The sequence below is a fragment of the Pyrus communis genome, chromosome 1, assembly GCF_963583255.1.
Source record: "Pyrus communis chromosome 1, drPyrComm1.1, whole genome shotgun sequence".
In the NCBI taxonomy this organism is placed as follows: Eukaryota; Viridiplantae; Streptophyta; class Magnoliopsida; order Rosales; family Rosaceae; genus Pyrus; species Pyrus communis.
This window is the reverse complement of record NC_084803.1, coordinates 42,037,268-42,051,238: the sequence shown is the minus strand read 5'-3', so window position 1 is coordinate 42,051,238 and position 13,971 is coordinate 42,037,268. Positions and strand designations below refer to the sequence as shown.

The following is a 13,971-nucleotide window of genomic DNA, read 5'->3' as shown; positions in this document are numbered from 1 at the left end:
AATTTACCCGCTAAATATTTTCAATACGGATACCCATACGTTTGGATAGGTTTGGATATGAAGTTGAATATGAAAAACCGAAACCACCCTTAAGTCCGCGTTCGTGCAAGTGGAATCCTTGCCGGACAACAACACTCAAGTTGGTGGGCTAGTTATTCCACTCAAATTGCCCAACGGGCTCCACTATTTCAGTCACTCATCTGTCCCCTTATATGAGTACGTAAGTATCCAATGAGTTCCTATATTTTAGAGACTCATTTCTGATCAATTGGAGATTTAATTTGTCTTTATATTTGTTTTATACCGGTTTTATACAGTAGCTGTCCCTATTAGGGACAGCACTGGAGATGCTTTTAGTACCTTCATGTGTACCCTTTTTGCTGTAAAACATATGTCATGCCCTGAACAACTTATCATGCATGTAGTGGACGGTTGATAACCTGTTAGGTGTGGCCCTTCGGGAAAGTGGTGTTGAAATAATTATAATATTTTCAGCAGGTTTTAAATTTAAGCCTGAACCTATTTTCAAGGAAAACTATACCCAATTTTTGGTAGATTATTTGAAGTTATTTTATTAAATTGGATCTGCATGCACATTATGGCTCCATCACATTCTGAGTGACGGTCAACACGTCTTGATTTCAATGTTCAACTTGACATCGGGTTAAGATGTGTCAATTTCGTAAAAGAAGAAAATAGTGGCTCAAGCCGCATATATGATTGAGAAAATTGCATATCTACGAGAGAGATCATAATTAAACTCATCTAACTTAAGATTATATATATATATATATGTATATATATAACTTCATGATCCATATCAGGAATGTCGTATTTATAAAGCAAGTCTTACAATTTTATACGGCCAAAGAAAAAAACCAAGGAAAAGACAAAATAAATTGCCACAAAAAAGCATACAACAGTGTAACATTCTAATTGGATAACAAAAGAGTAAAAACAAACCACACAAACTTGATCTATTTACACAAAATAGTTAATAATGTTCAACAATTGCAGCATAGAACTTCTTCACGATGCGATTTTGGAATTGAGAAAATGCATTGCTCCATGGCACATTAGACAACAATGAACCAAGAACAACCCAAAACCCGAATGCAAAACCAAGCCCCAAGCTCAGATAGAAACCACCGTCTTCAAGTAAATGACCTTCACTGTGCTTCTCATCACCTACCGGTGGCATGGCCTCACTGCAACGCTCTTCCAATGGAGGTCCGCAAAGTTTATTGCCAGTATAACTGAACAAATCAAAGCTCTGAAGTTGAGTGCTTTTTGGAATCTGCCCAGTTAGATTGTTATAGGACAAATTCAAATAATTGAGAAATGTCAAATTTGAGATGCTTGGAGAAATTTCGCCAGAAAGTTGGTTCACAGACAAATCAAGCGACTCTAACGCTCCCATATCACCGATTTTGGAAGGGATTCTTCCGGTCAGAAGATTATCGGATAAATTCAACGTTTGTAGGTTAATGAGGTTGGTCAGCTCTTCAGGGATTTCTCCAAACAACATGTTTCTTGAAAGGTCCAAGCTAGTTACCAAACGAAGCACTGTGCTATATTTCACTTCTCTGCCTTTGGCCACAAAATCCGCATTCTCTGTGTAGTAGGATAACCCATAAGGAGAAATTAAGAATTCAATATCGAGAGCTTCTTCGCTTGAAAATTTAGTGGCCATGGATGACAACTTTTGGAAACACCTTGGTATCGTTCCCGAGAGATTGTTATGCGCAAGGTCCAAGATTTGGAGCTTTGTGAGACTACAAAGTTCATCAGGAATGGTGCCTTGGAACATATTTGAGCGAAGAATAAGAACCACCAAGCTTTGGCCAAGCCATATTGGAATGCTTCCAACAAACTTATTTCCACGAAGGTCAAGAAAGATTAACTCCCGACAGTTTTGTAGGGACACGGGTAATTCTCCAGATAGGTTATTATTGCGCAAGTGCAATGATTGAAGGGAAAGTAAGTCCCCAATAGAGCTTGGGATTTTCCCCGTCAAACTGTTGTTTTCTAAATTCACAACTGTCAAGCTAGGCCAATCTAACAGACAATCCGGAATTTCCCCAGTGAGGAGATTGTTGTCAAGAAGAAGAACTCGAAGGTTTCTAGGTACATCACTCCTATCACAAAAGAAGTGAGAGAGAGTTCCCGAAAATGATGAATCGGAAAGATCTAGTGTAATCACTGCCGAAGACACAAGAGGCAATGAACCCTTGAATTGGTTAGATCCCAAATAAATTACAACTTCTAGCATAGAGTAATCCAACCAGTGGGTAGAAGCTATATTTGGAACCTCCCCGGACAATTGATTACGAGAGAGATCCACAATGATTTGTATACCGCCTTCAGCAGAAGAAATGTTCCACAACCAAGCCGGAATGGTACCTGAAATTCCTGTACTGGACATATTAAGATAGCGCAACTGTTTTTGACTCTGAAGCCATGCAGGCAACCGTGATGGGTCCAGACGCCAAGAACTTAATCTCAAGATAGAAAGTTGAAAAGGAGGAACCCAGTCCGGGCTAGTTTTAAGAGTCAAGGAGTTCTCATTTGCAAAAAAGGTAGACAATCTTGTAAGATTAGTAAAATGAACTTCAGAGACAACACCCTCGAATGAATTGTGATCAATGAACAACTCCTCTAAGAGTGACAGATTTCCTAAAGACACTGGAATGGGACCTGATATTGAATTATTTGAAAGATGAAGGTTGCGTAAATTTTTAAAAATTCCCAGCTGATCAGATAAATGACCTGAAAAGTTATTATCCGAAAGCCATAAGGAATCTATTTGACCAAAACTACAGTTAGACAAACTTTCAAAGATTTCTGATACCCTCCCCTGGAAATTGTTTGACGATAGACCAAAATAAGTCAACTTACAAAGATTTCCCAATGAGTTTGGGATTTCCCCTGCAAGCTGATTATAACGTAATGAAAGATCAACAAGGGCTGTCAAGTTTCCAAGGGAACTCGAAATTTCACCATGGAAAGCATTGAAAGAAAGACGGAGGGACTCAAGATGGTTCAAACTGCACAACCATTGAGGTATGGTAGAGTTGACATAGTTAAAGGACAGATCAAGAACTTTAAGACTCGTCAAGTTCTGAATACCACTTGGCATGTGATAAAGTTTGCAGGTTGACAAATGCAACTCGACCAGGAGAGAAGGGAATGTGTTTACTTGAGGTATGGTAGAGTTGAAATTGTTGGAGGACAGATCAAGAACTTTAAGACTTGTCAAGTTCGCAATACCACTTGGCATGTGATAAAGTTCGCAATTAAACAAATGCAACTCGACCAGGAGAGAAGGGAGTGTGTTCACTTGTAACCAATGAGATGCCCTAGTAAGATCTATATAACCCATGCCAAGATGTTTCAACTGAGAAAGACCAGAGAGCCATTCGAGATTCTCGACCTTCGAACCAAAGTTCCAAGAAAGGTCCAGATAACGCAGGCTTGAGAGATTTCCCAACTGATGAGGAACGGTACCGTTGAACCCTGCATGCGAGAGGTTAAGATACCTTAAACCTTTAAGAGAACCAAGAAAGCTGGGAAACTGTCGTCCTCCAAAATCATTGCAGCTCAAGTCCAAGTAGGTGAGATGCTTTAAATTGAGTAGAGAAGGATTTACCTTACCACCCAGCCTATGGAGCTCAGGAGTCACTTCATCATAATAACCAGCAAGGTGGAGCTCGCGGACATGACCGGTTAAATTGTCGCAGGCAACACCGGTCCAGGTGCAACAATCGCCTTCAGCAACCCAAGAGGAAAGCAGATTTGAAGAATCATTGAGATCTTTCTTGAACATAAGAAGTGTTTGTCTCTCATTTTGTTGGCAAGGCACATTCAGGTTTCCATTGCATAAGCTAAGAGTAATAGACGCAATGCATAGAAAGCTGAGTAGCGGAACAACTCTCATGACTTTATCCGTATAGATATCAAGTAGGTGATTGGTGTGAGGAATGAGTAATTTAGAGTGCTATTTATACACACGTTAGTAAAGATATTTACTACAAATTACTTTTCTACATCTCCAGACCTACAAAGACGGTAGTGAGTCAAGAGATAAAAGACAAAAAGGATGGTCTTTTTGTCCATCCCCAAAACAAATTGTAGACAGTGATGGTTCAACTTCATCCCCAAAGAAACGTCAGGCACATATATAGCAATAATCGATCTACTTAATTAGTTTTAAAAATCATTTTCCACAAGAGAATTGAAATATTGATTGACAAATTATCCTGAGATGGAAGGATTTATTTTTTTCATTTTTCAGTGGAGATTAGTTCATTATCATGAAACATTTTAATTAAAATTAATTCCTTGTGCATCGAAAATAAAATAATATAAAGTTCATCACTTTTCATGATGCATCTCTTTTAAATTTGAGCGGTAGACAATGTTCTTCCATAACTTATAGATCATTCGTGGTACTTCCATTCAAAGTTTGCCACGTTCGACCACTTTTATACAGCTGGAATTGAATCTCAATTTTCTGATGATTTCCTCATTAGTCACGGAAATTTCAAAACAAAATCAGTCAGTGCCCACCCAACTTAATCAAAACAAAAGAATACAGAAACTAAAATTGAATCTAATTGTCTAACCTTCAAATCAAATCCCGTTTTCTTCTTTACCAACTTTCCAAATTCAACCAGAACCACGCTGAATCGATGAGTCCGACTCAGCCAAGCAAACCCATCAGCCACGCTGAATGTATTTCGAAACGCCTTCACACCGCTTGGGAGCCGGCATCCGAAAGGATTTTCGATTTTAATCCCCAAATCGTGAACAAAAGATATGCGGCGGTGTGTGGAAAGGGCTAAAACTTCAGGAACACGATCTGTTTTGTTCTTTTTTTTTTTTTTTTTTTTTTTTCATTTTTAAATTTAAATTTTTTTTAAAGATTAAAAATGAGATTAAATTCCACTTGTGTAAAAACATGACACATGGTGAAATTTGAAAGGAAATATCACGGATGACGTGGTATTACTGTACTACGCTATAATTTCTCGTCTACGTGAGGGTAAAAAATGAACAAGATGTTTTGACCCAGAATAAGTTTGGGCCTAATGCCTTTATTTCATTCAAGTGCTAATGGATATTTAATTTCAACATAAGTAAACAGTAATTGAGCTCAAGAATTTAAAAGTACTTTTACATGTGGCATTGTGGGCTACAAACACCCTATCACACTATACATTTAACCTAGTCAGTTTTACAGAGGAAAAGCTACTTTCTGATGACATTTTGGTAATTTTGAAGGGATAAAAGCTCCAGTTGAATTGTAATTTTTTTTTCTTCTATTAGTATTCACATCGACAACTAGGAGCAGACATAATTATGCTAAGAGTAAAAGGTTTAAACTAGAAGAAATGTATGTTCTATATATAGTAGCATAAAGAAAGAAGAAAATGATACTCAACTCACAACTCATAAAAACTTTGAATCTCTGCAGCCTACAATATTTCAAATTCCTTTTGTAATCTAGCATGTTTGTACATGTATTTATGTTTAAAGCTCTGCTACATTGCATGTAAGATCGATTCCCTTTAAGAAAATTCTTTTCAAATCACTTCAACAATGTGCACGAACTTGCCCGACTAGCAAGAAAGTTTGCCCAAATGGGTTTAACTTGCTTGATCTCTTATATTTTTCATTTCTTCCAAGTTATCACTTTGTAGTTGGATATTTTCTAAGTATTTAACATCATTTCCCTTTTGTTCTTTCATTTTCGTATACATTTCTGTAAACATATCCATGTGAGAATTGCAAACTGAGTTGAACTAAGAGCCAATCAACTTGTGGTTATCATTTGTCATACATAAAGAAAATATTTGAAGTCCTTCATAAAATAAGGCATAGAAGGGAACTTAACTTGGATCATAACCATATCTATGCCACATACCTTGAAGAACATAACTTGTTTGCGAGAAATGGTTAGTAACCTGAGAAATACAACTCCAATAGGTTCTCTGAAATACACATTGTGAGATGAATGAGTAATCATCTAGAAGATGAATTATGTATCAGAGTAAACAAAGCTTTCTCTTCGTTGGTCAAAGAGAAAGACCTTATCCATCAAGACAATTTACCACTTGCATATATAATTATATACCTCACGAGGAATAATATTCTACAGGTCTTATTTCTTTTCTCTCTCTCTTTTTTTTGTCTTAAGATGATTATTTTTCCCATCAAAAATATAATTGGAGGAGATTTTGCTCAACCTTTGAAATTTATGAAAGAAGCTTCATTCTTCCACATCCCGCGCCACAAAGAATGTAGACAAAGTCGTTGTGGAAAAATTTATAAGTTAGTCAAGAGATAAAAGGCCAAAATGATGGTCCATCCCTAAAACTAATTCCAGGTAGTGATAGTTCAACTTCACCCCCAAAGAAAAGTCATGAGAGACACTTAGTAACCTATGAAATAAAACAACTCCGATAAAGTTCTTTGAAATGCGCATTTTGTGTGATGTACAATAGTCTAGAAGAAAAATTATGTATCAGAGAAAAGGGAGGTCCAAATTGGAGCATAGACATGACAATTTCTTACATGGCCTGTTAATCTGATTCGAAACGACAAGAAAATAACGGGTTTTGGGTCAACGAGTTAACTAATCAGATCATTATCGGTCATACGTTAAGAACACATTAATCTCTCATAGTATTTACCCACGGATGACCGGTTTCGACCCGATAAGAAAAAAGTTAGTTAATAATTTTAAACTACTAAAAAACCTTACTACAATAACCATAGTATTTAATCTCGCATAAGTAAGATTATAAAATTTCAAAGCACATTAAACATACAAAAACAATTTAAAAATACTAAAGCACATTAAAATTTCATAATAATTGATTTACAAGTGTGAAAAAATATGCAAACCCTCGTCAACAATGTTTTAAGGGGGAGTTCAAAATTAAAAAAAATATATTATTAATGTAAAAGTATAAACACTTGTGGTTGCATTCTCTAAGCTTAGAAAATGGTTACATGGTCGTTTAGATCTCATTAATAGTGTTTACAAATTAATAAAATTTCATAATAATTAAAGTAGTGACAAGCTTTACAACTTTCGTGAATGGGTCAACTTCGAAATTTGACACCGCAATCCATAAACCTAGATTTATATTAAACCTTCGATTATCATTTATGCTCTATTCTTCTCACCAGATTTCGTTTTTCAGATTTTCTTTTTTGAAAACATGATCTTTTAGATGATGCAGAAAAATGAACGGTTCGGATCGATGATATCATGTCCCAATGTTTACGGTTAATTGAAATATGAGTAGATATTGTATTTATGTTTGTACATGTATTTATATTTGTACATGTATTTATGTTTAAAGCTCTGCTTCAAATCCCTTTAAGAAAATTCTTTTCAAATCACTTCAATAATGTGCACGAACTTGCCCGACTTGCAAGAAAGTTTGCCCAAATGGGTTTAACTTGCTTGATCTCTTATATTTTTCATTTCTTTCAAGTTATTACTTTGTAGTTGGATATTTTCTAAGTATTTAACATCATTTCCCTTCTGTTCTTTCATTTTCGTATGGTCTTTTATACATTTCTGTAAACATATCCATGTGAGAATTGCAAACTGAGTTGAACTCAAAGCCAATCAACTTGTGGTTATCATTTGTCATACATAAAGAAAATATTTGAAGTCCTTTATAAAATAAGGCATAGAAAGGAACTTAACTTGGATCATAACCCCATCTATGCCACATACCTTGAAGAACATAACTTGTTTGCGAGAAATGGTTAGTAACCTGAGAAATACAACTCCAATAGGTTCTCTGAAATACACATTGTGAGATGAATGAGTAGTCATCTAGAAGATAAATTATGTATCAGAGTAAACAAAGCTTTCTCTTCGTTGGTCAAAGAGAAAGACCTTATCCATCAAGATAATTTACCACTTGCATATATAATTATATACCTCACAAGGAATAATATTCTACAGGTCTTATTTCCTTTCTCTCTCTCTTTTTTTTGTCTTAAGATGATTATTTTTCCCGTCAAAAATATAATTGGAGGAGATTTTGCTCAACCTTTGAAATTTATGAAAGAATCTTCATTCTTCCACATCCAGCGCCACAAAGATGGTAGACAAAGTCGTTGTGGAAAAATTTATAAGTCAGTCAAGAGATAAAAGGCAAAAATGATGGTCCATCTCCAAAACTAATTCCAGGTAGTGATAGTCAACTTCATCCCCCAAAGAAAAGTCATGAGAGACACTTAGTAACCTATGAAATAAAACAACTCCGATAAAGTTCTTTGAAATGCACATTTTGTGTGATGTACAGTAGTCTAGAAGACAAATTATGTATCAGAGAAAAGGGAGGTCCAAATTGGAGCATAGACATGACAATTTCTTACATGACCTGTTAATCTGATTCGAAACGACAAGAAAATAACGGGTTTTGGGTCAACGAGTTAACTAATCGGATCGTTATCGGTCATACGTTAAGAACACATTAACCTCTCATAGTATTTACCCGCGGATGACCGGTTTCGACCCGATAAGAAAAAAGTTAGTTAATAATTTTAAACTACTAAAAAACCTTACTACAATAGCCATAGTATTTAATCTCGCATAAGTAAGATTATAAAATTTCAAAGCACATTAAACATACAAAAACAATTTAAAAATACTAAAGCACATTAAAATTTCATAATAATTGATTTACAAGTGTGAAAAAATATGCAAACCCTCGTGATCGCACGATTTGGCGATGGGTGCATCATTGTTTGGATTTTTAAAACCCTACAAACCCTCGTGAACAGTGTTTTAAGGGGGAGTTCAAAATTAAAAAAAAAAATTATTAATATAAAAGTATAAACGGTTGTGATTGCATTCTCTAAGCTTAGAAAATGGTTACGTAGTCGTTTAGATCTCATTAATAGTGTTTATTGTTTGAGTGCAAATTAATAAAAATTCATAATAATTAAAGTAGTGACAAGTTTTACAACTTTTGTGGAGGGGTCAACTTCTAAATTTGACACCGCAATCCATAAACCTAGATTTATATTAAACCTTCGATTATCATTTATGCTCTATTCTTCTCACCAGATTTCGTTTTTCAGATTTTCTTTTTTGAAAACATGATATTTTTTATGATGCAGAAAAATGAATGGTTCGGATCGATGATATCATGTCCCAATGTTTACGGTTAACTGAAATATGAGTAGATATTGTATAGTTTCTAGAGACTTTATAAACTCTTAGCAATATTTTCACTAACCGTAAAAATTTGAACGTGATATCAACGATCCAAATTGTTTATCTTTTTGCATCCACTAGAAGATCATGTTTTCAAAAATGAAAATTTGAAGGAAAAAAAAAACGAAATACAGTGAGAAGAATAGAGCGTAAACGTAAATGACAAACAACGATTGAATTTAAATCTATGGTTATGGGATTATGGTAACGAATTTCAAAGTTGACATCTTCACAAAAGTTGTAGAATATATATATGCAGACCCTTTAAGGGAAGTGATCCCCATTTTTCAAAAAAAATTGGGATACCCCTCTTGACCGTTAGATTTGATTTTAATGAAATTCTGTGGTTGAGATTAAATCACAGGCCACAGAATCTCAACCACAGGATTTCATTAAAGTCAAATCGAACGGTCAAGAGGATGTCCCTATTTTTTTTGAAAAATGGAGATCCCTTCCCTTAAAGGCTTCCCCTATATATATATATATATATATATATATATATATATATATATATATATATATATATTCACAATTCTATATTAATTAAGAAACCTTACTACAACACTACCCATATATGTGAGATTAAATCCTTACCGTTGGATTTTTTTCATCTCACTTATGTTTTTGTTATTACTTTTTTCATTTTATTATTTGTTAACTAAAATATATTTTCTTTAACATGTAATGAGTCAAGGCATATTACCTCATTAATATTAACGGGTTGAGTCATATTATCCGTTCATTTCAATGGGTGTTACACGACACGACCCGTTAAGATATTAGGTATATCACCACAAAGACATGAATCAAACCATTCCATATCCCGAATCAAATTGCCAGAAAGCAACAAATATATTGATAAATATAAATCTATCAAATTTCCATTTCTTTCAAGTTATTACTTTGTTGTTGGATATTTTCTAAGTATTTAACATCATTTCCTTTCTATTCTTTCATTTTCGTAGTGTTTGATACATTTACATAAACATATCCATGTGAGAATTGCAAATTGAGTTGAACTAAGAGCCAATCAGTCTGTGTCTTTCAAGTAATTCAATTCATAACTTAAAAATCACGTTATGTGCATTTCAAGTAATTTGATTCATAAGAATTGATAGCTCAACATTAGTCTTGCATAATATTCTATAGCCAATCTTATTTATTTATTTATTTATTTTTCTTAAGATGGCTTTTTTTTTTTTTTTTTTTTTCTTTTTTTTTTTCTTTCCAATGAAACATATAATTGGAGGAGAAGTTCTTGCTCAACCTTGGAATTTTAAGAATAGAGCTTCCTTTTTCTCCATCCAGCCACACATAGACGTTTGACAAAGTCTACAAGTCAATCAAGAGAAATAAGACAAAAACGATGGTCCATCCTCAAAACAAATTCCAGGCAGGGATGGTTCTAACTTGATCCACAAAGAAAAGTCATGTGGTTGTGAGGGAACCCGTGGCTGGATATTTTTCAAACTTTAATATTAAAGATTTGGAATTTAAATGAAGGGCTTGAAATAAACATTTGGCCCCTACATCTATACAAATTAAATGAAAAAGCTGACTTGGGTCGCCGGAGAGTTGAACCACCACCATGGACGTTGACTTGTGGGCCTCCAGGGTTCACGCAGCTAAGAGCCTCTCTACTGCTCATGCTGCAAGGCTTCACTATGGTACTTCAATTTTCTGAAATTTTATATTTTACTTCGACATTTTGTGTCGAGTAAAATTTAGATTGAACATTGAACATTGAAGAAGGTGAACACATCAAAATACATTTTTACCCTTGTATTTATCGAACATTTAACGAAAAATTATTTTTGGACTAAATTTGCTAATGGACTATACCATGAGGGTTTAAATCCTAATTTTTTTTTTATCACGGGGGCTACTTTCTAATTACCTTATCACCACGGGGACTGTTATCCGATTAGGCCTTAAAAATACTAAAGCACATTAAAATTTCATAATAATTTATTTACAAGTGTGAAAAAATATGTAAACGCTCGTGATCGCACAATTTGGCGATGGGTACATCATTGTTTGGATTTTTAAAACCCTACAAACCCTTGTGAACAGTGTTTTAAGGGGGAGTTCAAAATTAAAAAAAATAATAATATTATTAATGTAAAAGTATAGACGCTTGTGGTTGCATTCTCTAAGCTTAGAAAATCGTTACATAGTCGTTTAGATTTTTAAAACGCTCCAAATCCTCATTAATAGTGTTTATTGTTTGAGTGCAAATTAATAAAAATTCATAATAATTAGCGTAGTGACAAGCTTTACAACTTTCGTGAAGAGGTCAACTTCGAAATTCGTCACCGCAATCCATAAACCTAGGTTTATATTAAACCTTTGATTATCGTTTATGCTCTATTCTTCTCACCAAATTTCGTTTTTCAGATTTTCTTTTTCGAAAACATGATCTTTTAGCTAATGCAGAAAAATGAACGGTTCGGATTGATGATATCATGTCCCAATGTTTACGGTTAACTGAAATATGAGTAGATATTGTATAGTTTCTAGAGACTTTGTAAACTCTTAGCAATATTTTCATTAATTGTAAAAATCTGAACGTGATATCAACAATCCGAATCATTTATCTTTTTGCATCCGTTAAAAGATCATGTTTTCAAAAATGAAAATTTGAAGGAAAAAAAAAAAAACGAAATACAGTGAGAAGCATGGAGCGTAAACGTAAATGACAATCAACAATTAAATTTAATATGGTTATGGGATTATGGTAACTAATTTCAAAGTTGTAGAGCTTGTCATTACGATCTTTGTATCTCTTTATATATATATATATAAACACAAGCGCGCGCGCACACACACACACATATACATATACATATACATATACACATACACATACAGACCCTTTACGGGAAGGGATCCTCATTTAAAAAAAAAAAAAATGGGGATACCCCTTTTGACCGTTAGATTCGACTTTAATGAAATTCTGTGGCTGAGATTAAATCACAGGCCAAAAAATCTCAACCACAGGATTTCATTAAAGTCAAATCTAACGATTAAGAGGATGTTCCCATTGTTTTTGAAAAATGGAGATCCCTTCCCTTAAGGGCTTCTATATATATATATATATATAAACACACACACACACACACATATACATATACATATATATATATATTATATTTTTTTTTTCTCACAATTCTATATTAATTAAGAAACCTTACTACAACACCAGCCATATTAATCCTTACAGTTGGATTTTTTTCATCTCACTTATGTTTTTATTATTACATTTTTCATTTTATTATTTGTTAACTAAAATGTATTTTCTTTAACATGTAATGAGTCAGGGCATGTTACCTCATTAATATTAACGGGTTGGGTCATATTATTCATTCATTTCAATGGGTGTTACATGACACGACCCGTTAAGATATTAGATATATCACCACAAAGACACGAATCAAACCATTCCATATCCCAAATCAAATTGCCAGAAAGCAACAAATATATTGATAAATATAAATCTATCAAATTTCCATTTCTTTCAAGTTATTACTTTGTTGTTGGATAGTTTCTAAGTATTTAACATTATTTCCTTTCTATTTTTTCATTTTCGTAGTGTTTGATACATTTACGTAAACATATCCATGTGAGAATTGCAAATTGAGTTGAACTAAGAGCCAATCAATCTGTGTCTTTCAAGTAATTCAATTCATAACTTAAAAATCACGTTATGTGCATTTCAAGTAATTTGATTCATAACAATTGATAGCTCAATGTTAGTCTTGCATAATTTTCTATAGCCAATCTTATTTCTTTCTTTGTTTTTTTTTTTTTTTTCAATGAAACATATAATTGGAGAAGAAGTTCTTGCTCAACCTTGGAATTTTAAGAATAGAGCTTCCTTTTTCTCCATCCAGCCCCACATAGACCCGTGACAAAGTCTACAAGTCAATCAAGAGAAATAAGACAAAAACGATGGTCCATCCCCAAGACAAATTCCAAGCAGTGATGGTTCTAACTTGATCCACAAGGAAAAGTCATGTGGTTGTGAGGGAAGCCGTGGCCGGATGTTCAAACTTTAATATTAAAGATTTGGAATTTGGAAATGAAGGGCTTGAAATAAACATTTGGCCCCTACATCTATACCAATTAAATGTAAGATCATCTCTAAAGGAGATGTCAAAATCCAAAGTGAAATGCCACTGTGCATATTTGACATCAAAAGTCTCTCCAACCAAAGTGTTATTTCCTAACTGGATTTGAAGGCTTAGTGATTTGATGTCAAATTTATTGTTAACTCATTTTAATAGTGGATCCCTTATTCCACTAACATTTCAACCAATAAAAATTTTGTTTCAACATTTTTTAAATAATTATAATCATTTAATGCTATATTTGAATAATAAAATAATATTTGACAATTCGGTTGGAGAAGTACAAAATTTGACATAAGACTTCAGATTGCTACATCAGCCATCAATTGTAATTTGACTCTTATAATTTGACATTTTCTTTGGAGATGGTCTAAATAGGATTGATAATTGAGCCACTGATGGTAACACGTGGCCAAATGTTGACACACACTTGAACATGTGCACATGTAATTTGTACACATGTTTTAGTATGTTCGAGTATTTCCAAAGAAGACATCAAATTCAAAACATCAAATTTCAATTTGATGGCTGACTTGGCAATTTAATATATTGTCAATATTTTCCTTCCACCCGATACGCCAAAATTTATTG

General features: G+C 33.8%; 2 protein-coding genes across 25 annotated transcripts in view; one reads left to right on the top strand and one right to left on the bottom strand.

Moving 5' to 3' along the window:
* The window catches only part of LOC137712265 (uncharacterized), a 49,698-nt gene that overhangs the window by 4,472 nt on the left and 31,255 nt on the right, over positions 1 to 13,971 (top strand). The window lies entirely within an intron of this gene.
* LOC137712259 (receptor-like protein EIX2) lies at positions 579 to 3,958 on the bottom strand. Its single transcript, XM_068451366.1, has one exon. The coding sequence runs from the start codon at positions 3,935 to 3,937 to the stop codon at positions 995 to 997; it is 2,943 nt and encodes a 980-aa protein (XP_068307467.1). The 5' UTR covers positions 3,938 to 3,958; the 3' UTR covers positions 579 to 994.

What these genes read in the sequence shown, in the direction of transcription:
- LOC137712259 (XM_068451366.1), bottom strand. Translation starts at nt 3,937, where the DNA reads ATGAGAGTTGTTCCGCTACTCAGCTTTCTATGCATTGCGTCTATTACT.